This window comes from Prinia subflava, chromosome 3 (genome assembly GCF_021018805.1).
Source record: "Prinia subflava isolate CZ2003 ecotype Zambia chromosome 3, Cam_Psub_1.2, whole genome shotgun sequence".
Classification (NCBI taxonomy): Eukaryota; Metazoa; Chordata; class Aves; order Passeriformes; family Cisticolidae; genus Prinia; species Prinia subflava.
Genome location: NC_086249.1, coordinates 106,242,929 through 106,265,808, shown reverse-complemented (window position 1 = coordinate 106,265,808; position 22,880 = coordinate 106,242,929). Strand labels below are relative to the sequence as shown.

Below are 22,880 nucleotides of genomic sequence, written 5' to 3'. Positions count from 1 at the left end.
TTTCGTTATTTATTTAAAGAGAAAAAAACCCCCCTTTTTTATCTATACATAAATAAATAAATATTCTTCCTCTTTTTTTTTTTTTCTAAAGAGAAAAAAAAAATCTTTGCAGTAACGTGACCATAAAATCTGTTTTGCTGCTCCTCAAGGAAGGTTCAAATCATCAGCAGCAAAAAGGATCCAAGAAAAGAAGGAAAAGGTGAAGGAAAATAAAGAGCTGTAGATGAATTTGAAATATTGAATTTTAATTGAGAAGCCATGGATTAAATGCAATTATTGGACTTCTGTAGATGCAAAATCTCATTTCATGGAATCATGGAATGGTTTGGGTTGGAGGGGACCTTGGAGATCATCCAGCCCTGCCATGGCAGGGACTGTCCCAGGCTCCTCCATGCCCCAGTGTCCCTGGCACTGCCAGGGAGGAGGAATCCAAACCCTCTCTGGACAACCTCACTCTAAACTTCCCCCCCTGCTTTGGTGTCCCTTTGGATTCCAGGCCTTTCACCAGCTTACTCCACAGCAGGAAAATACCATTTTGACAAAAAAGAAGGAAAGAATTGAAAAAAAAAAAATATATACAAACCTATTTTTGATATTTTGAGTGACCCATGGTCAGCACCCTCTTCCTGATGGCTCCTTTTTCCCTCAGAGGGTTTTTCTTTTTCTCCCAGCTAAAAGAATGCACCAGGCCCACGTGCATACTTGTCAAACATTTTTATTTGTCATCCACACTAATTATGATATTGAATTTACAGAGGAAACTGTGGTACAAAGAAAGAAAGAAAAAAAAAGGAAGAAAAGTGTTCATTAGAACTACTGCAGCAGTCCAGCTGCTCTGGTAGTTGTAATGAATTCTCCCGTGGTGCTGGACACAGCCATCCCTGTGGGCAGCAGGAATTTACCCTGGGGTGGCATCTAGAGATTCCTGGAGTGAGGGGAAATAAAATCTACTCTATTCTCTTTTCCTATCTGGTTCCAAAAATCAGCAGCCACCCCCTGCCCTCCCTCCCTCCCAGGAAGAAAAATCCCTGGAAATCAACCCCCCCCCCCCAAAAAAAAAATCCCCAACCTGATGGTTTCCCCTTCAGGAAAAGTTCAGCGTGAAAGGGAAAATGTTTTGTAAACAGAGCCAGAAAATGCTGAACAAATTCCCTTTGGTGCCACTCTGAGGGGGCTGTGTCCCCCCTCAGCCTCACCACCCTGCACTGAAATTTTGGTTTTAAAAAGAGCTGGAATTGTCCAACCCAAAATACCACAAATAACCCACAGATTTTATTTTTTTTTTGGTTCTCCCTTACCACAAAAAAGTGAAGGATGTTGGATAGAGACCATGCTATAACTGTTTACAAAAGTGAATAAAATGTAGTTCCTCTTGAAGCTTAAAAATAACTAATTGGGAAAAGAAATAAGTCTCACTACAGTATTTCAGCAAACACAAAGGTAAGTTCATTAAAAACACAGGAAAAAAATTGAGAAAAATGCAGAGTAATTACAAGCACTAAATATTTCGGCTAGGAAGCTTTGGAAATCTATTTACAGACATAAATACAAGTAACTCTGGGGATGCAACCCTCAAAGGATGAGGAGAAAAATGCTGAGTGCTTGGGACTGACCCAGCGAGGCGAACAAAAATCCAAGGGGAAAATGGTACAAGGCAGGAAAACGAGGCAGAGGTTTGCTCCGAGGACAGAAAACGGATCCACTGCTCCCTGAATTTCAAACACACCCGTGGAAAAGGTCACCCAGGAAGCAGCAGAGAATGTTTCAAGAGGGAATTTGGGACGTTTTGGCAAAGGCTCTGGGCTGTTTGGAGGAGAGGGTTTCTCTCTCTCCCGGCAGAGAATTTGGCATCATTCTACAAATGATGAAAATTTGGCATCATTCTACAGATGATGAGAATTCAGCATTATTCTACAAATGATGAGAATTTGGCATCATTCTACAAATGATGAGAATTTGGCATCATCCTACAAATGATGAGAATTTAGCATCATTCTACAAATGATGAGAATTTGGCATCATTCTACAAATGATGAGAATTTGGTATCATTCTACAAATGATGGAAATTTGGCATCTTTCTACAAATGATGGAAATTTGGCATCTTTCTACAAATGATGAGAATTTGGCATCTTTCTACAAATCAAACCCTTCAGAGCAGGGGTGCTCTCTGCATCCTCTTCTCCCTGCACCAAAGCTCCTCTCCAATGCCCTTGGAGTGAGCAGGAACTCTTCAATGAGCTCAAATGAGGTTGGAAAGGGAAATATTGTCCTCAGAGGCAGCAAAATTTACGTTGGAGGTGTTTGACATGGACAAGGAGTTGTGAAAGGAGCATCCAAGTTGAGAGGAAGGACAGCCAGGAGCTGGATTTTGGGAGGATGAGGTACCTAAAGCACTCTGCTGACTGCAGCTCCAGAGCAGAAGCACAAAAAAATCTATTTTTCTGATTCTATTCAGCTCCTGGGATGATAAAATGATATAAATATATACATATTATATCCATATAAAAATAGATACTTACACACTCGAATTTGGAGATGGGGATGGGGGGAAATGTTTTATCCAAATGTGTTTTTTTCTGCCTGATAAGTGCTCTTAAATACAAGAGGAAAGACAGAAGAGCATTTTCACAGCCTTGCCATCTTTAGTGATGGCTACAAAACCAAATATTTGAGGAAACTGTGGTTTCTGATGGATACACTGAAACCCACAGGGATTAAACTGATTAATTGCCAGGGATAATGAGCCTGGCTTTTCTTTTCCTTTGCAGCGCTGGACCTACCCAGAGAGGCTGGGCTCCAAAATTTGGCTGCTGGCAATAAAAACATGGGAAACATGGGGAAATCCCAGAAAAGTGTCATTAAGGACACAGGGAAACGTGGTGGTGACCAGTTCTGTATTTCCTCACCCCGTCCACAGCAGGGAGAGCCAAATTAAACCTCACCTTTAGGATGGGTGGAGACAAAGGAGAGGCACAGACATAAGAGATGTTTGATTTAGGCTCTGAGAGTTCCCAACTCCCTGTTCCTGTGAATCCCTGATTTTTTAGCTTCCAGGGTGGGTGGGTTTGAATTCTGGGGGCTCAAAGGGCTGAACAGAAGGGAGGTTGTGGTGTCCCCCAGGCCTGGGAATGTGGTGACCACACCGACCTCACCTTGGTGACCACACTGACCTGACCTCACCTTGGTGACCACACTGACCTCACCTTGGTGACCACACTGACCTCACCTTGGTGACCACACTGACCTCACCTTGGTGACCACACTGACCTGACCTCACCTTGGTGACCACACTGACCTCACCTTGGTGACCACACTGACCTCACTTCTGCCACCGGGCTGAACTCATGGAATCATCAAATCCTGGAATGGTTGGGGTTGGAAGGGACCTCAGAGCCCACCCAGTGCCACCCCTGCCGTGGCAGGGACACCTCCCACTGTCCCAGGCTGCTCCAGCCCCAGTGTCCAGCCTGGCCTTGGGCACTGCCAGGGATGGGGAATCCACAACCTCTCTGGGCACCCTGTGCCAGGGCCTCACAAATTTCACAGGGATGAGTTTATTCCAAATTTCTCATCTAACCCTGCCCTCCTTCATCTTAACACCATCCCCCTTGTCCTGTCACTCCGTGCTTTTGTTAAAATTCCCTCTCCAGGTCACCTGGCCCTTCCTGGCTCCTCCAAGCTCCTCTCCTTGCTGTGTTTCCTCTCCCAGCTCCGTGCACGTTGGTGGTCCAGTCACAAGGCAGATGTGAGAGCTGTAATCAATTACCATTTTAATTGAGAGCTGTAATCAATTAGGGCTTGAATTGCACAGAATGTGCCGAATGGATTCTGCAGCAGAGCTACTGCTCAGTGATGTGGGACTTCTTTTTTTTAGGGTACTGAAGAGGTGAGAGTCCAACTGTGGAAATGCTACAACCATGGGGGTCTCTCTCTTTCTGTATTCAGCAGGGTCTCCAGACTTTCAAAATATATTTCTGATAGAATCTGGACATTTTCTGTCCTTTTTCAGAGCAAACCCTGGAAGATTATAAAGGATATTCCATTAAATGAAAAGCACGAGGCCATGTGTTTTAACAGGAACATTCTGGGCTTTTGCTGAGATCTCTTGAAACACTCCCTATTTTCTGCACAAAAACGACCTTATTGACAATGGAAATTCTTCTTTTCAATACCAAAGTGCTACTGCATCCAAACGAAACAAAGAAGCAAAATCATATATATATATAAAAAAGAGAAAACTCGAAAAACAAATGGTTTTAAATAAGTCCAGCTGTTTTGCTGCCTGCAGCCAAGGATCTTTTTAATTTTGAATCCTTTTAACTTTTTTTTTTTTTTTCTTTTTTTTTAAGCATCAAACACTGATCTGAAGCCCTGCTTTCAAATACCCTCTGAGCTGACCTGCAATTGTTTCTCTGGTTTGAGAGATACATTAAATAACAGTCAGCTCATTTGGGACGCACACGTGTCAACATCAGCAGTCTGGAGTTCAGGAGTAGTACAAGAGCTGCGTTCAGAGCAAGCCCTCAATAAAATAGTGCCAAAAACGTTACAGTGACATCTGATATGTTTGTGCTGGGACACGGACGGGCGGCGGTGACGGCTCCGTGCTGAGCCTGCTCGTAGTAAAAGCCTTGTAGATTTACTACAGGGCGCAACATTGGCTGCACCAACTTTCCACAGCCCTCCTCTCCTCCCAGGAGATGGAAATGGAAGGATTGGCCAGGCCCTGGCTTTTCTGGAGCTTTCCAGGTGAGCGTGAGCCCTGTGCAGGCGGGGATCTGTTTGCCAGGGGACTGGGACGTGGATTTTGTGCTGCACAGAAATCCTGGGAGCAAACCCAGATTCCGTCAGAGCCAGGATTTCCCCTCGCCACGGGAATCACAGAACCAGGGAATGGCTTGGGTTGGAAGGGATCTCAAAGCTCATCCACCAAAATTGCCACGGGCAGGGACACGTTCCACTGTCCCAGGCTGCTCCAGCCTGGCCTTGGGCACTGCCAGGGATCCAGGGGCAGCCACAGCTGCTCTGGGAATTCTATTCCAGGGCCTGCCCACCCTGCCAGGGAACAATTCCTGATTTCCAAGATCCCATCCAGCCCTGCCCTCTGGCACTGGAAGCCATTCCCTGGCTCCTGTCCCTGCAGTGGGCAGGTATTTAATTAGGGAATATTCAATTTGCCTTAGGAAGTATCTACAGCCCGATCCTGATCCTGATCCTGATCCTGATCCTGATCCTGATCCTGATCCTGATCCTGATCCTTTGTTACCACAAAGAAGGAGGAGGGAGAGATGAGCCCACCCTTGGAAAGGCACAGGAATTCCCAGGGATTTTGGTGCCTTCCAGCAGGAATTGGGCACCTCAATGCCTTTGAGGATCTGAGCTGAGTAAAATGAGAGTGAGATCATTGTAAACAATATTTTTAGGGAATTAGGAGGTCACTTTTGCCCATCGTTATTCCAGCCTTTTTCAATGTGAGGAATTTGACTTTGGCTGCTACCAAGTAAAGGCAATTGCTGATATCTTCTTTTTAATATAGGCATATTTAAATAATAATAGTATCAACAAATAAGAAAAGTCTAAATATCAAGCATAAATATCAATGAACTCATCAAAGAAATACAGTAGTTGAAAATGACCCAAGGCTGTAGCCGTTGTGTTAAAAAAAAAAAATAAAATCCAAGAGATAAAACGTTAAATTAACTCATTGAAAAGGGGGCTGATTCTTTCAGTTGACAAAGCAAGAAAGAAGCAAGCATGATTAAAACAAAAAAAAAGAGCAAAATCTTTTTTTTTTTTGCAACTTTTAAGGTGCCAAGAGAAATAAAACAAATTAGATGCAAAGCAGGATGAGCTGCATCCTAAAAAAAACCAAACCAAACCGAAAAACACCAAAAAAACTAAACCCAAAACAAAAAAAAACCCCAGTAATAAAAAAATTCCATATCCTTTGGAATATACAAACAAAACAAAGAAAAGAAAGAATGAAGTCCAACATATAAAACCTCTCATTCACAGCATTGCTAAAACAGAAGCGTTCACAGTTTCCCTCAGGGAATCTTCCTATACTTCCTTACACTTAAGACGTCCATAAGATGCAGTAAACTCGCCAAGATTAATTTTTGGTTTTACGGGGGATTTTTTTTTTTTTAAGATTTTTTTTTTGGAAGGTTTTAAGTCTTAAAAATAGAATTGAACCGAAACTCTCTTTCAGGGCTGCGGAGACCTTCAAGCCCAGGCACGTTGGGAAGCCACGGGCCTGGAATCAGGCTGGACTCCCTTCCAGCCACCCTCGCTACCTTCAGCTGGGCCGCCCTCCCTTCCAGAAGCTCGTTCTCCCGCCGGGAATGCTCCACGTGGCTCCACCAGGCCCTGGGAGCGCCGGCTTCGGAAGGGTTCGCTCCTCAAACTCGTGGATGAACGCGGCAGGGAAGTTTTCCCAGAGCGGGAACCCGTCGGTCCTGACCCCGGAGCTCGTCCCCGTCCCCTCAGTAGGGCCTCCACACGGCCTCCTCCAGCCTGGCCGTGCTGGCCATGTTGGTGGGCGAGTTGCTGTGGCTGCCCTCGGCCTCCACCACGTCGCTCTGGCCGGGCAGGCTGGGGTTGAGCAGCGCCGAGCCCGTGGAGGCGTTGGTGCAGGGCGGGTGGATGCGCGGCGGCGAGCGCTCCCCGCCCGAGATCATGGAGAACTGGTAGGAGCCGGCCGAGGTGCCGTAGTAGAGGTGGTAGGAGGGGGAGCCAGCCTGGAAGGGGCCGCCCTGCGCCTGCGAGGAGCCGGGGTAGGGCGGCGGCAGGTACGTGTGGTAGCGCGAGGCCGTGGACATGGCCGACATGCCGATGCCGATGCCGGAGCTGACGGGCGTGGGCGCGTAGGTGAAGGCGCCCGGGTAGTGCATGCGGGGGTCGGAGATGGACGGCAGCGCCGGGAAGGAGCGGTCGATGCCCACCCGGGGGTCGCTGAACGCCGTCAGGTCCGACGCGCCTGGGAGGAGAAACGGCACAGGAGGATGGGGTTAACGGGGAAGGGAAGGGGCTCTGAGAGCGTCGAGGCCGAGCTGGGCCACGTGGCAACCTTGTCACCCTGAGTGCCACCTCCAGGTGACACCTGCAGGGATGGGCACTCCAAAGCTCCCTGCCAAGGCCTGAGCTCCCTTTCCATGGGCAAATTCCTGCTGCTGCCCAAGCTGAGCCTCCCCTGGCCCAGCCTGAGGCCGTTCCCTCTCCTCCTGTCCCTGTTCCTGGAGCACAGCCCGGCCCCCCCGGCTGTCCCCTCCTGTCAGGGACTTGTGCAGAGCCACAAGGTCCCCCTGAGCCTCCTTTTCTCCAGCCTCAGCCCCTTCCCAGCTCCCTCAGGAATTCTCCAGCCCCTTCCCAGCTCCCTCAGCCCCTCCTGGGCCTCCAGTCCCTTCCCCAGCTCATCACACAATCCCAGGATCCCTGAGGCTGGAAAAGCCCTCCCAGGCCAGGCAGTGCCAGCTGTGCCCCAGGCCCACCTTGTCCCCAGCCCAGAGCACTCAGGGCCACCTCCAGGTGACACCTGCAGGGATGGGCACTCCAAAGCTCCCTGGGCAGCCCCTGCCAAGGCCTGAGCTCCCTTTCCATGGGCAAATTCCTGCTGCTGCCCAAGCTGAGCCTCCCCTGGCCCAGCCTCTCCCTCTGAAATGTTCCACAGAGAGTCAAATCCTGCTCTGCTTTGTCTGACACCCCTGGAATTACATCCGGCCCCATCCTCTCTTTCCCTGCCCGGATCAAAGAAGCAGAGCAGATCCTCTTGAGGAAGGATCCTCATCGTGACTCAGGTTAATGGAAGGTCTCATCCCCAGAGCTGGCAGCTCCGCCTGCTTAAGATAACAACAATAATAATTACGGAAAAAAGTTTTTCCAGAAGAAAGACAACTTCTCCTGGCAGCCAAGGCGTGGAGTCTGCAGCAGAGGAGCCGCGTGCTGAAGGAAATACTCCTGAGGAGGAGCAGAGGGAAAACAAAGCCCTTGGCTCTCCCTGCATTCCAAGCTGGAGCAGACGGAGTCTGGGATTCTTGGAGCAGACACACTCCAGAGCCGAGCTCAGAAAGCTCATCAGGACACACCAGCCCACCTTGAGGAGCTGCTCTGAATTTCTTAGAGGAGCTCTGACCTTGCTGTTTGCTTCCTTTAGGATTTGCCATATTTTTTTTTTTCCCTGGAAAATGAATGGGAATGCATTTCATTCCCCTAAACCCCGTCACCTTTAGGTTTAACACGTGAAAACACACGATGGGATGGAGCAGCAGGAGCTTGGCAGGAGCCAAGGCTAAGGTGGCATCTGCCAGATTTTTAATGTTGCTCCCACACCTCATTCCTGAGAAACTTCCTAAAACTGCCTGGGTACGTTGTTAATCAGAGGAGGGTTGGTTCTGCCCTGGCAAAAAGCAGAGTAATGACATTTAATGTCAAGATGCTTCAAATATATCCCATATTGTTGTTTTTCCCTTGGAGACTCCGGGTCTTTATTTGGGAGGGCCTAAAATCCTCCTCAAATTTGCTCTTTGTTCTGCCAAAGAGGAAATTTTTAGAGATGACCAAGAAAAGGTTGTGGCAGATTTTCCCAGGAATGCTGAATGACATTTGATATAAGGAATTAGAGCAGGAAAAAGAAGGATGTTGACGCGGGAACAAAACCTTTCTAGGTTCCTTCACAAGGATGGAGAAACTCTGCCAGCTCCAAGGAAAACCCCTGTGGCCATGGGCAGAAAAAGCAGCTCTGTGGAGGAGGACCTGGGGGTCCTGGTGGAAAAAACAATCTAATTTTTTAAATTTTTGATTTCTAATTCTGTGTAAATAAAGAATGAGAATTTTCACAGATTATTTTAGAAAGAAGAATTTTTTTTTTCCCTTTCTGAAAAGTTCCCTGTGTTTTCAGCCCTCTCTACAATGCAATTATCACCCAGACCTAACAAATAATTTGGGTTTGGTGTGAGGCTTTCAAAGCAAGCTCTACACAACAACAACAGAACAGGCTGGAGCACGTTCAAGTGGTTCCCTGTGATCTTGGAAGAAACCCTGAGCCCTAAAATGAGAGCAAGATGTGGAGTTAAAGGAGGGATTTTTGCAAAGGCTGTATGCAAATTAGAATGCTCTGGCTCTCGCTCATTTACAGAAGATTCCTGCTGCACACTCAGATTGGTGCAAGATGTGCAGTCAGGGACAGTTAAACGTGGTGGAATCGGGGTCCTTTCACTGCCATTTTTTTCTGGTGGCTTCTGAAGCTCTGCAGGGTGATTTGATGGACGTGGAAAACAAGAAAATCCAGTGTGACATTGAAAATGTCCAACCCCACCACGCTTCAGCCAATGTCCACCCCAAACCTGCTCTGGATTTGGGGGGAGGGAAGGAAACAGAGCTGGAATATCTGTGCCATCAATTTCCTGACAATCTGATAATTCCTCAGCAATATAAATCATTTTAACAGCTCCCTGCACCTTCAACGTGCTGCTTTTCCTCCTTTTTCTTCCTTTTTGACAACGCTCCCATCCCCAGGAGCAACCTGGGAGGGTGGAAAGTGGGGTGGGAATGAGATGAGCTTTAAGGTTCCTCCCACCCCAAACCAGTTTGGGGATTCAGGCTGGGCAGCAGCAGGAATTTCCCCATGGAATGGGAGCTCAGGCCTTGGCAGGGGCTGCCCAGGGAGCTTTGGAGTGCCCATCCCTGCAGGTGTCCCAGGAAGGGCTGGAGGTGGCCCTGAGTGCTCTGGGCTGGGGACAAGGTGGGCCTGGGGCACAGCTGGGACTCGATGCTCTTTGGGCTCTTCCCCAACCTCCTTAACTCTGGATTTATCAAAACACAGCTCATTCATCAAAATTCTCTATTTCTCTTCCTTTCCCACAAATCCCCCAAAACCTCGGGGCAAGCTTTGCCCAGAGAGCTCTGCAGGGCTGGGGCAGCACCGGGGCCACTGGGTTGGCACTGGAGAAGTGTCCCCTTGGCTTGGGGACAGCAGGGGTGGGGACAGGGCCACTGATTTGTCACTGGGGAAGTGTAACTTAGTCATGGAGAGCCCAGGGTTGGCGACAGGGCCACCAGTTTGTGACCAGGGAAATGTTGCTTTGGCTTAGGGGCAGCAGAGTTGGGGACAGGGCCACTGATTTGTCACTGGGGTCCTTTAGTCCCTTAGTCCCCTTGTCCCTTAGTCCCTTTGTCCCCTTGTCCCTTTGTCCCCTTGTCCCCTTGTCCCTTAGTCCCTTAGTCCCTCTGTTCCCTTGTCCCCTTGTCCCTTTGTCCCTTGTCCCTTTGTCCCCTGTCCCTTAGTCCCCTGTCCCCTTGTCCCTTAGTCCCCTGTCCCATGTCCCTTGTCCCCTGTCCCACGTCCCTTGTCCCCTGTCCCCCATCCTTAGTCCCCCTGTCCTCTGTTCCCTGTCCCCTTTTTCCTTAGTCCCCCCATCCCTTAGCCCCCCTGTCCCTGTCCCCTGTCCCCTGTCCCTGTCCCTGTCCTTGTCCCTGTCCCTGTCCCGTCCCTGTCCCTTGTCCCCTGTCCCTGTCCCCTGTCCCTGTCCCCGTCCCCTGTCCCATCCCTGTCCCCTGTCCCTGTCCCTGTCCCATCCCTGTCCCCTGTCCCCTCTCCCTGTCCCATCCCTGTCCCTGTCCCCGTCCCCTGTCCCCTGTCCCCTGTCCCCTGTCCCCTGTCCCCTGTCCCCTGTCCCTGTCCCTGTCCCTGTCCCCTGTCCCCTGTCCCCTGTCCCCTGTCCCTGTCCCTGTCCCATCCCTGTCCCCTGTCCCCTGTCCCCTGTCCCTGTCCCCTGTCCCTGTCCCTGTCCCTGTCCCCTGTCCCTGTCCCTGTCCCTGTTCCCTGTCCCTGTCCCATCCCTGTCCCTGTCCCTGTCCCTGTCCCCTGTCCCCGTCCCTGTCCCGTCCTTACCCGAGAGGCGGCTGGAGAGCTCCGCGGTGAGCGCGGTGACGCCGCCGGCGCGGCCGGGCGAGATGGGCGTCGCGGGGTGCACGGCGGGCGCCGCGATGGAGCCCAGGTACTGGTACGGCTGCTCGTAGGACCAGGGCGGCGAGGGCTGCACCTGCCGGCCGTCTGCAACGACAGGGCACCCATGGGTGCTCAGCAAGGACAAAGACACCCCTGGGGGCTCTGCAAGGACAGGCGCACCCATGGGTGCTCAGCAAGGACAAAGACACCCCTGAGTGCTCTGCAAGGACAGGGGCACCCATGGGTGCTCAGCAAGGACAAAGACACCCCTGGGGGCTCTGCGGGCACAGAGACACCCATGGGTGCTCTGCAGGGACAAACACACCCCTGGGGGCTCTGCAGGCACAGAGACACCCCTGGGTGCTCAGAAGGACAAAGACACCCCTGGGTGCTCTGCGGACACAGAGACACCCCTGGGTGCTCTGCAAGGACAGGGGCACCCATGGGTGCTCTGAGGGCACAGAGAGAGCCAGGGGACACACCTGGGTGCTCTGTGGGCACAAACACACCCATAGGTGCTCTGCAAGGACAAAGAAACCCCTGGGTGCTCTGCGGGCACAGAGAGACCCCTGGGTGCTCTGCAAGGACACGGACACCCATGGGTGCCCTGCAGGGCACAAAGACACCCCTGGGTGCTCTGCCTGGCAACCCAGCACTGGAGCAGAGGCTGGACTTGCCCTGGTGATTTAATTTCATTTCTTTAAATCACCCTTGTCAGGAGGAGTTCAGGTGAGTTCCTCTCTGTAACATTTTATTGCTTTAATTGTATTTATTTATCCTTTTTATTTTGATTTTTTTCCTTGTGAGGCTTTTTTTGCTGTTTCCCTTCAATACCAGACAGGAAAAATGACAGAATCACACACAGAATCACACACAGAATCACGAGGCTGGAAGAGAACTTTAAGATCATCAACACTGAAGATCCAGCCCATGCCAAAACACCAGAGGAGAAGAGAGGGAAAACCAGATTAAAATTTCCAAGGAGAATATTTCTCCTTAGTCCTTGGGGCTGGGTGCTCACAGCTCTTTTAACCAAAAATTGTCATGAAGGACATCAAGGAGACCTCAGAGCCCACCCAGTGCCACCCCTGCCATGGCAGGGACACCTCCCACTGTCCCAGGCTGCTCCAGCCCCAGTGTCCAGCCTGGCCTTGGGCACTGCCAGGGATGCAGGGGCAGCCACAGCTGCTCTGGGCACCCTGTGCCAGGGCCTGCCCACCCTGCCAGGGAACAATTCCTGATTCCCAAGAGCCCATCCAGCCCTGCCCTCTGGCACTGGGAGCCATTCCCTGGCTCCTGTCCCTGCAGTTCCTGAGGGGCTGCAGACTCCTATAAATCCCCCCAGGAATCCTTTTCTGCCCAGCTTGGAATCAGAGAAGCCCAAAAAGGAGCTGGTCCAAATCAGTGCCTCAATTCTTTCATCCTTATTTCATTTTGCAGGTGAAGCTGGGATTTTAGAATATCTCATTTGTGTATAAATCAAAGGAATCAAAGAATCTCCTCCCCCCTTCACCTACCCAGATTATTTTTTCCCTATTTTTAGTAAAAACTTTTCTCTTTTCTCCAGCTTTAAGAGCATCCTCCTGCAGCTCCTTTAAGACAATTGCCTTTATTGAAAAAAACCCAAATGCTGGATGATCTGCATGCAGATAAAACTGATACCAGCAAGGAGGGGAAATTTCCCGAGTCTGAGATGAGGACTTTGATCTGCCATCAGAAAGCCCATCTGGAAAATGTTCTTTTGTTGTTCTTTAAGGAGATGAGTTTTACATTTTGTTTGTTCCATCTGTTTACAAGGCAGGGTTTATACAGAGCCCCCAGCTTTCCAAAAGCCACTGGTGAAGCTGCAGACTGAAGTTTGATTTTTCTGCTGAGTAACAAGTTCAAATTCAGATATTATTAATATTTAATTTTTTTTTTCAGGCAGCCTTCCTTCCAAATAAAATCAGTTGACTCATGTTGGTAAAAAAGCAACATCCAACTGCATTAAATGAGCTTCAGGAGGAGGAGAAAGAGCACAAAACCTTTTGTGTTCTGAACTGCAGCATCACCTGGTTGGTAATTTATGGTCAGAGTTCATTAAAGGTCACAGGGAGGGACAGGAGGGAATTCATTCTCCAGGGATGACATCAAAATAAACACCCCAAAGCACCCAGAGAGAGCCCTGGGCTCAGACACTGCAGGTCTGGCTCCGAAATGGGGTTCATTCCCTCCTTGCTCCCTGATTCCAGCAAGCAATCCATGGATTTCAGGGGGGCGAGGATCCAGGGACTGGAATTCCAACATGGAATCCAACTCAAGGGATGGGAACTGCCTCATCCTGTCCTCCAGCCCGGGGAGCCCTGGCTGTGCTCTGCCGGGTCCCTGTGTCACCCCCTGGCTGTGCTCTGCCAGGTCTCTGTGTCACCCCCTGGCTGTGCTCTGCCAGGTCCCTGTCACCCGCTTTTCAAAGGGTCTGCTCAGCTACATCCAGGAATCCTGGAATCCTGGAATCCCAGAATCCTGGAATCCCAGAATCCTGGAATCCTGGAATCCTGGAATCCCAGAATCCCAGAATCCCGGAATCCTGGAATCCTGGAATCCGAGAATCCCAGAATCCCAGAGTCCTGGAATCCCAGAATCCCGGAATCCCGGAATCCCGGAATCCCAGCATCCCAGAATCCCAGAATCCCGGAATTCCAGAGTCCTGGAATCCCAAAATCCCGGAATCCCGGAATCCCAGCATCCCAGAATCCCGGAATTCCAGAGTCCTGGAATCCCATGGACACCAGTAAGAAGATGCATGAACAGACGGAGGGAGCAAGACCTCATCACAGGTTCACTGAGCACCAAGAGTGGATTTAAATCTGGTTCCTTTCTTTTCAGTGATGCTGGAAGGAGCAGCCCAGGGTGGTCAGAGGGACCACGGGGGGTCATCGGTGCCACCTCCGGGTCACCCCAGAGCTCAGGGCATGGGAATGTGGAGATTCTGGAATGTCCCCAGGGAGGAGAGCCCAGCCCCTCTGGATAAGCAGAATTTCAGGGGAATTGCTGGGCTCAGCCCCTGCCCGTGGCTCTGGGGCCATTGCTGGGCCTGGAGCAGAGCCTGGGGCTGCTCTGCCCTCCCTGCACACAGGGACAGACACAGGGACAGACAGGGACAGATAGGGACAGACACAGGGACAGACACAGGGACAGACACAGGGACAGACAGGGACAGACAGGGACAACCAGGGACCCCCAGGGCTGAGGCCCCTCTCCCTGGGGCTCCTCTCCAGCTGAGCAGCCCCAGCTCCCTCAGCCTCTCCTGGGCACGGAGATGCTCCAGGCCCTTCCTCAGCTCCAGGAGCTCCTGGCCCTGCTGTGCTGAGGAGCCAGGGCTGGGCACAGCACCCAGAGGTGCCCCCAGGGCTGGGCACAGCACCCAGAGGTGCCTCAGGGCTGGGCACAGCACCCAGAGGTGCCTCAGGGCTGGGCACAGCACCCAGAGGTGCCCCCAGGGCTGGGCACAGCACCCAGAGGTGCCTCAGGGCTGGGCACAGCACCCAGAGGTGCCCCCAGGGCTGGGCACAGCACCCAGAGGTGCCTCAGGGCTGGGCACAGCACCCAGAGGTGCCCCCAGGGCTGGGCACAGCACCCAGAGGTGCCTCAGGGCTGGGCACAGCACCCAGAGGTGCCTCAGGGCTGAGCACAGCACCCAGAGGTGCCCCCAGGGCTGGGCACAGCACCCAGAGGTGCCCCAGGGCTGGGCACAGCACCCAGAGGTGCCTCAGGGCTGAGCACAGCACCCAGAGGTGCCCCCAGGGCTGGGCACAGCACCCAGAGGTGCCCCCAGGGTTGGACACAGCACCCAGAGGTGCCCCCAGGGTTGGACACAGCACCCAGAGGTGCCCCCAGGGTTGGACACAGCACCCAGAGGTGCTCCCAGGGCTGGGCACAGGAGCAGGGTCACCCCTGCCCCACTGGGAATGCTCATCCTGGCACAGCCCAGAAGGAAAAACATCAGTGCACAAAGCTGCATCCTGACTAAAAATCAAATAATGAACCAAAACCTCTGTAAGAACATCCACAAAAATCCTGGAAGCCCCTGACCTGCCTGATGCATTTCCTGTTATCTTGACCCCTGGGGTCCCTAAAGCAATGCCAGCAGCCCCAGGGACCTCCTTTATTAATCCCCTCATCCCATTAAGTCTTTCTTAAGTGAAGGCTCAAACAACAAATCAATTTTCTGTCTTGCTACCTGCATTCCCAACCCCTGAACTCGCTCTTAAAGATTCCCTTTTTGCCATCAGACTGGTTAAGGAGCTGCATTCTACTGAGGGATGTTAATATAGTGAATTATAGATGCACACACATGAGAGCAGGTTGTGCTGATAACCCCAGGCACCACCCTCCAGGTTTTTAATAAGAACTGGAGAAAAAGCATCCCTGTAATTTCATTTTTACGGCCCGGTTTCAGTACCAAGAGGCAGACCCAGCTCCCAGTAAAGTCATTTCCAGCTGCTGGATCAAGGGCCTCAATCCATATTTTATTTGGGGGATATCTGCTTTCCTTCAGTTTTCGGGTTTCCCAAAATTAAACTGGAGTGGGTTGGAATTGAAAAGATTAAAAAAAGCAACAAAGTCTTTCCTGCTTCCCGAATAAAGAGGGCTCAGGAGTTGGTAGCTTGGCATGAGAAAACGAAGAGGTTGAAGTTAATCTGGTGAAAATCTGGTGCAAATAAACAGGAGCTGCTTCCCAACTTGGAATATCTGTGAAGAGATTTCCAGGAGGAGCTACTCCAACACAGAGAAATAATCTAAAGAGTTTTGGGTCCACACAGTTTTCAAGCCAAACAGGATCCCCCAAATCGTTGAAAAGCAACTCAAAATAACCAAACCAGGGGAGCTGGTGCCCTGTCCTCCCAGCGCTGCTCCCACGAGCGATTACTTTCCATTTCTGCTTTTTTATGGTGTGAGAAAACGCATTTCAAACACGAAAACAGTTATTAATCGCGCCCAAGCCCCGCGGGGCCGGAGTTATGGTGCAATAATTCACACCTCTGCTGCTCTGCCGTCCCCTTCCCTCCCGCCCTGCACCCCATTAGGCACCGATTATTGAACCGCCTTTCGTGCCTCGTCTTGTTTTATTGCCCCGAAATCGCGGCGCTCTCCGGGCGCCCAGCAGCTGTAATTAACAGCTGTAATTAACAGCTGTAATTAGCCCGGCAGATGTTGCGCAAGCCTTTAACGATTTAACCCAACGCGCTCGGGGGGGAGGGAGGCGCAAAAAAACCTCCCGAGAGCGGCTCCCCCCTGGGCGGGTGCTGGCGCTGGTCCCGCGCGTTCCCGGCTGCTCTTCCAGCTGTTTTCCCCAGATGTTTTCCCAGATGTTCCGCCAGATGTTCGCGGTCCCAGCTGTGCCCGGGGGCAGTTGCGCGGTGCGGCCGCTGGGTGGCGCTGGCGCTCCGGGCAGCGCCGGCCCCGAACCCCTCTGAGCCCCCCGGACCCCCCTGAGCCCCCCGGGACACCCCCAAACCCCCCCGGGACACCCCCAACCCCCGAGCTGCGGCTTCCCGGAGCCCTCGCAGCGCTCTGGGAACGGTCCCTGCCTGTTCCCGACCGGGAATTGCCTAAAAATGCATCCCTGCGGCTCAGGGCACTGTGAGTGTCCGACAGAGGGATGCACAGGAGGGGCAGGGAGTGATGGAATGTCCTGAGCGGGAATAAACCCGCCAGGATCACCCAGTCCCACCCCTGTCCCTGCCCAGACCCCCAACAATCCCACCCTGGGCATCCCAAAGGCTCCTGGAGCTGTGGCAGCCTCGGGGCCGTGCCCATTCCCTGGGGAGCCTGGGCAGTGCCAGCACCTCTGGGGAAGAGCCTTGCCCTAAAATCCAACCCCAATCCCTGCTGGGCCAGCTGCAGGCACTCCCTGGTGCTGTCCCTGTGGCAGGAGCAGGGATCAGAGCTGTCCCTCTGCGGAGCTGCAATCCCAGTGAGTGTCCCCTTTCCTCCGGCTGGACAATCCAAATTCCCTCACGCTGCCCTTGCACGGCCCCTGCGGACCCTTCCCATCCTCGCAGCCCCCGCCCAGGGGGATCCGCCCGGACCCGAAGCCCTCCTTGCCCAGCCGGGAGGGCAAACAAAGCCCTGGCAGGAAAGGAGCAGGACACGGAGCAGAGCCCGGCTCCAAAGCTCTTTTTGAGAGCCAAGGACAAAACGCAGAATAACCTGACCCACCGAATGGTGCCGGTGCTCAGGGCAGGGGGTGGAAAGAGGAGAGATTTAAGGTCCCTTCCAACCCCAACCATTCTCTGATTGTAGGAGCTTCCTTCACACCTGTGCCTCTCATCACAAAATCCCAGCCTGGTTTAGGTTGGAGGGACCTCAGAGGCCACCCAGTGCCACCCCTGCCATGGCAGAGACACCTCCCACTGCTCCAGCCCCAGTGTCCAACCTGGCCTGGGACACTGCCAGGGATGGGGAACCCACAACTTCTCTGGGAAAAGTAAAAGACCTCTCCAAAAACGGTGTCATCCTGTCAGGCCCTTGGAAGCCATAAATCAGCAAGTTTCAGGGGTGATTCATAAACCCCGGGTCTGATTTTTCCTTGAGGTCACAGCAAAAATCCCCTCCCTATTTCAATATAACAAACAAACCAACCACGCCACGCCGGCTAAAAGGAAACCCCCACAGGATTTGTATCTTCTGACCAGAAAACGCCGCGTTAAAAGCTCCAAACCCCGAGCAGGTGGCAGATCCCGGAGCAGCCGGGAGCTGCCAGGGCAGCGCGGCCGTGGCCGAGCCCTGGGGCGCGGGGAGCGCTCCGGTGTCACCGCGGGTCCCGCCTGCCGCCGCTCCCGGCCGGGCGGCGCTGCCAGCCCGGGACGCTCCGGCGCTCCCGGGAGCTGCGGGAAGCAGCAGCAGGATGTGAGTCAGGCCTGGAGCGGGGCGGGCCGGGGCGCAGGTACAGCTCGGGATGGGCCGGACTGCCGCCTTCATCCTCCTCTCACTGCCGCCTTCATCCCCCTCTCATTGCTGCCTTCATCCCCCTCTCACTGCTGCCTTCATCCTCCTCTCATTCCCTTCGTCCTCCTCTCACTGCCGCCTTCATCCTCCTCTCACTGCTGCTTTCATCCCCCTCTCATTCCCTTCATCTCCTTCTTACTGCCACCTTCACCCTCTCATTCCGCCTTCATCCTCCTCTCACTGCCGCCTTCATCCGCCCCTCATTCTCATCTTTATCCTCCTCTCACTGCCGCCTTCATCCGCCCCTCATTCCCATCTTCATCCTCTTCTCACTGCCGCCATCATCCTCCTCTCGTTCCTTTCATCATCCTCTCATTCCCTTCATCCTCCTCTGACTGCTGCCTTCATCCCCCTCTCATTCCACCTTCATCCCCCTCTCATTCCACCCTCATCCTCCTCTCATTCCACCCTCATCCTCCTCTCACTCCCACCCTCATCCTCCTCTCACTCCCACCCTCATCCTCCTCTCATTCCCTTCCTCCCCCTCTCATTCCCGCCTCCCTTCCTGCCGGCTCCTGCCCTCCTTTCCCCTCTTCCTCCCGGATCTCCCCTGCCCGCCCCAGACCCGTTCCCCTCCCCGAACACCTCCCCCAGTGATTTTTGGCCGGGCAGCTCCGAGCTCTGAGCTCTCCATCGCCCCATCCTCGGCCAGGGGAGCTGAGGAATCTCCGCTGCCAGGCTTTTCCCTCGCCAGCTGCACCGATTCCTGTCACTCACACGCCACAAAGCCCCAGAGCGGCTCAGAATTCCGGCCTGGAATGGCACAGGCAGCACTGACCGCGGGCACGGGCTGCCTGCAAAGGTGGCACCAGCTCGGTGCTGCCAAACCCGAGAGCAGAGCGGGCTCCGGCAGTGCCTGAAAAGCTTTCCCGAGGCCGGGGTTTGCCCCCCTCCCCTTTCCCCGCTCTTTCCCGGTGTGATTTGCTAATCTTTCCAAAGGGAAACTTCTCCCGGTGTCACTTTGCCTTCCCTCGGAGCGGGAGGCAGGAACGGTCTTGACCGGGCTTGTTCACTCTCGGTGTCTTGCCTAATCGAGGAAATGACCTGTGAGCACAGAAATACTCCGTGTACTTTTGTGCTCGGCGGGAAGATGCCAAAAGCTGCCCCAAAAATTCCAGTCTGGCCTTTCCTCCTGCTTTAGCCATCACCTCACGCCTGTCTGTGCCTCTCTTCCCACTCCTTTTCCTGCCCCAGCCGCTCCGGGGGGGAGCAGTGGGAAGCAAAAAAGGTCGGGAAATGGTCTGGAATGCCTCTGACCTCCTCTCCCTCACAGGCCAGGCATGCGAAATGACTCAATCGCCCTCCCTCGGCACCCAGCAAATCCCCGGCGCGGGGAAAAAGGTGCGGCAGTGCCGGCAGCTGAAGCGATTAGTCAGGAGCTTAAATAAGGGGGACTTTCCGAGGGCCGGCTCCGTCCCGGGCAGGGCAGCGGCCGCACGGGGCTGGCATTCCCAGCCCTGCCGCCGCTGGAACGCGCGGGGCTGGAAAATTACCGAGAGAACTGCGGAATGACCGAGGGAACCGTGAAATGACCGAGGGATCTGTAAAATTCCAGCAGCGGCTCCTTCTGCCCCCGCGGAGCGCTTCCCTGGCGGTGCCAGCCTGTGGCACCAGGGGCACCGCACGGAGCCAGCCCCGGCGGGCTGCAAGCCCCGTTCTGCCCCCAGGGAGGGTTTCCCAAAGGGTTTCTCCTTTCCGCTGGGAATTTCTGGGAGAGGAGCGTTCCCTGCTCCCTCTGAAGCCCCTCTGGGGTGCGGGCAGTGACAGGAGCCGCTCTGGCTGGCGGTGGGAGAGGCTCCCAAATCCCGGCTGTTCCCAGGGACAGGGATCTTTGGCTGGCATCTCCCGCCTCAGCGGGTTTGCTTTCGTTTTATTTCGCTGTTCCTGGAGTTGAGAAGGCTGCGGGAGTTTCGGAGCCTCTAAAAACCCTTCGGGATGGGGGAGTGAGGGAATTTCTCCTTGCTAAGGCATCGCCGCCTGAGATTAAGAGGACAAACACCAGCCTCAAGCAGAAACCTTTCAAACGAGGTGGCTGAGGCTGCTCTAGCTGTGCTGGGGAAGGCTTTTCCATCAGCTTTCCTTTAGAAAGAGCTGCCAGGGAAGGAGGAAAACCAAAGGAGTGCATCCCAAAGGGTGGTTTAAAAAAAATTCCCTTCAGTCTCCTCACATCCACGTCAAGAAAGTTGGTGCTGCAGTGACAGCAAAATATTTGGAGACGATATTGAAAGCAGCAGCAGAAAGCAACCGTGGATATTTTGGGGATGAAGGAGGGGAATGTCTATCCCTCAAGTTTGACGCTGCCTGCAAGAGCTGCTCAGAGCTCAGACGCGCCCGAAAGGAGCGAGCAGCATCCCTGGGGTCCCCTAAAATCCCCTCCCGGCGGCGGCAGCGGCGGCGCAGCCAGCCCGGAGTGTGACAGGGCGGATTTCGCAATGGCAGCGCGGGGCTGCCCCGGCAGGTCGGAGCACGGAGCGCCCCGGTGGAGCACAAACCATCCCTGCGCTCCTCCCGCTGCCGGCGGGAGGCAGAGGAGCCGCTGACAGCATTCGCGAGTTAGGGACGCACTCATTGTTCTTTGTCTGCGGGTGTGAGTCAGCCGGGACAGCCGCAGGTATTTGTTCAGGAGGGAGACTCCGTCCCACCCCCGTCCTCCTCCTCCTCCTCATCCTCCTCCTCCTCCCTCCCCGCGCGGGTGAGGAACGAAAAAAGGATTCAACCTTGGCCTTGCCCTCGTGTGTCTCCCCGGAGGAGCCGCCAGGCTGCCCTGCCCTATCTGGGAGTTTGTCCCGAAGGCCACACGGACAGCGGGGCTGCAGGGACACGGCACGGGCAGCTGATGTTGTGCCCTCCCGGGAGGGCACTGTCAGCGCTGGGGGAGCTCTGGACAGGGACAAGGGGACGATGGAGCGGTCCTGGAATCCTCCCGGAGTGGTCACTGCTCCCTTGTCATCCCCGTAAATCCCCAGGGAGAAATCCGACCTCTCGCACCTGCAGGGCAATCACCCCTGGGAGCTGCCCCGGTGCCTTCAAACCCTGCCAGTGCCACCCGTGCCCTGCCGCCGGCGGCTGCCCCAGGTCCCGCTCGCTGCTCTCCTCTCTGCCTCTGCCCAGCTCCGGGAACGCCTCCCAGCTGACGAACCCCTCGTCCCCCAGGAATTCCCGCAATCCTGCTTTTAGCTGGAGCGCGGAGAGGGCAAGGCTCGGGTTCAGCTGAGTCAGGCAATTACCTGGTGTCACCCCGGCAGGGAAAGTTCACCCGCCACAGCGGCTGGGGGCACCTGGATCTGCTTAATTCCCGTGCCAAGCTCTCCCCGAAGGGCTCGGGCAGGGGGCAGCATCCAGGTAAAACCCAGGTAAAACCCAGGTAAAACGCAGCCTGCCCTGGGCAGGGCAGTGGTGCCCTGGAAACGCAGCCAGAGCTCCTGTGAATTGTGTACAAATGTAAAAACGCTGTCCCGGCTCCCGGGGCAGGATCCAGCCCACCTGGAGGTGTGGGCCTGTCTAGACTGCAGAGTTTGCTGCCAGCGGGGCACAGCAGACACTCGTGGGGTTGAAGTTGTTTCACCCTAAGGGAGACACGGCAGCCGAGCCAGGAGGGTGAATCAGAGCCCGGGAACAGCTGCTTTCCTCCTCGACGGCAGAGACACCCCGTGACTGGGTCAGACACACACAGAGTGCACAGATGGCTGCAGCTCACTCAATCCCAGCCTGGATACTCCTCTGAAGTTTCTCTTTCATGGGGTGAAGCAAGAGTAAAGGAAATGGAGAGATATTCCCTGAGCCAGCACCTGGAAGTCACACTGAGTCACTGTTTGCAGACGTGTGATTAAGTCATGGAATCAGGGAATATCCTGGGCTGGAATAAACCCACAGGATCATGGATCAAGCTCCTGTCCCTGCCCAGACCCCCAACAATCCCACCCTGGCATCCCAAAGGCTCCTGGAGCTGTGGCAGCCTCGGGGCCGTGCCCATTCCCTGGGGAGCCTGGGCAGTGCCAGCACCTCTGGGGAAGAGCCTTGCCCTAAAATCCAACCTCAATCCCTCCTGGGCCAGCTACAGGCACTCCCTGGGTGCTGTTTCTGGGCCAGGAGCAGAGATTGGAGATGCCCCTGGCACGAGCTGCAATCCCAGTGAAGTCTGACCTCAGCCCCCTCTGCTCCAGCTGGACAATCCAAGTTCCCTCAGCCTCTCCTCGTGTGGCCCCTCCAGACCCTTCACCATCCTCACATCCCCTCCTTTGGACACTCTGAGAGCTTTAAACCCTTCCTGTATCGTGGTGCCAAAGCTGCACCTTCCTCTCTTGGGCAAAGCTTCCACACCCATGGGCTGGACCCGACCCTGCTGCTCCTGTGAGGGAGTTCTGATCCCCTGCAGACCTTAAAACTCATCCCATCCCACCCCTGCCATGGCAGGGACACCTCCCACTGTCCCAGGCTGCTCCAGCCCCAGTGTCCAGCCTGGCCTTGGGCACTGCCAGGGATCCAGGGGCAGCCACAGTCACGAGTTCCTGTCACAGTAAAACATTTCCAGCTCTGTGTGTGCATTTCAAGACAAACCCGAGGCTGAAAGCCCCTCGGATGTGTTATTCCCACTGGAAAAATCAATGCCTGAGAGGAGAGGAGGATTGAATGAAGGAGTTCCTGCAGTTCACCGGGTGATAAATGAGTGAACACCACTCACAGGTTGCTCGGGTGTCTCACAGGTTGCTCCTGATGATATGAACCAATTACTCCGTATCCAAATCCTTTAGCCAAACAGAAAGTCCTCATCCATCTCCTCTTTCCCACTTTCACTGCTCCCTCCTCTTTTCCAGCATGAAAGCAGTGGAAGAGAAACTTGCTCTCTGGAGCTTACACTCATTTTATCCCCCACCAAACGCTGACCTTGATGTGAACTAATTAGGATGGCAATAGATTATTAATACGAGTGGGTAAGGTGAAGT

The 22,880-nt window shown here is 53.8% G+C and overlaps 1 protein-coding gene across 10 annotated transcripts in view; it reads right to left on the bottom strand.

Annotated features, from left to right (window-relative positions):
- Positions 1-699: 699 nt before the first annotated feature.
- RUNX1 (RUNX family transcription factor 1) overlaps positions 700-22,880 on the bottom strand; it is an 87,973-nt gene continuing 65,792 nt past the window's right edge. For 2 of the 10 annotated variants that reach the window (XM_063393222.1, XM_063393223.1), the window contains 2 exons: positions 10,891-11,052; positions 700-6,981 (listed from right to left, as the gene is read on the bottom strand). In XM_063393222.1, the coding sequence (XP_063249292.1) occupies positions 6,488-6,981; positions 10,891-11,052 (656 nt within the window). In that variant the 3' untranslated portion in view covers positions 700-6,487. The remainder of the gene's footprint in view (positions 6,982-10,890; positions 11,053-22,880) is intronic. The other 8 variants (XR_010079769.1, XR_010079770.1, XR_010079772.1 and 5 more) reach the window with 8 other exon arrangements.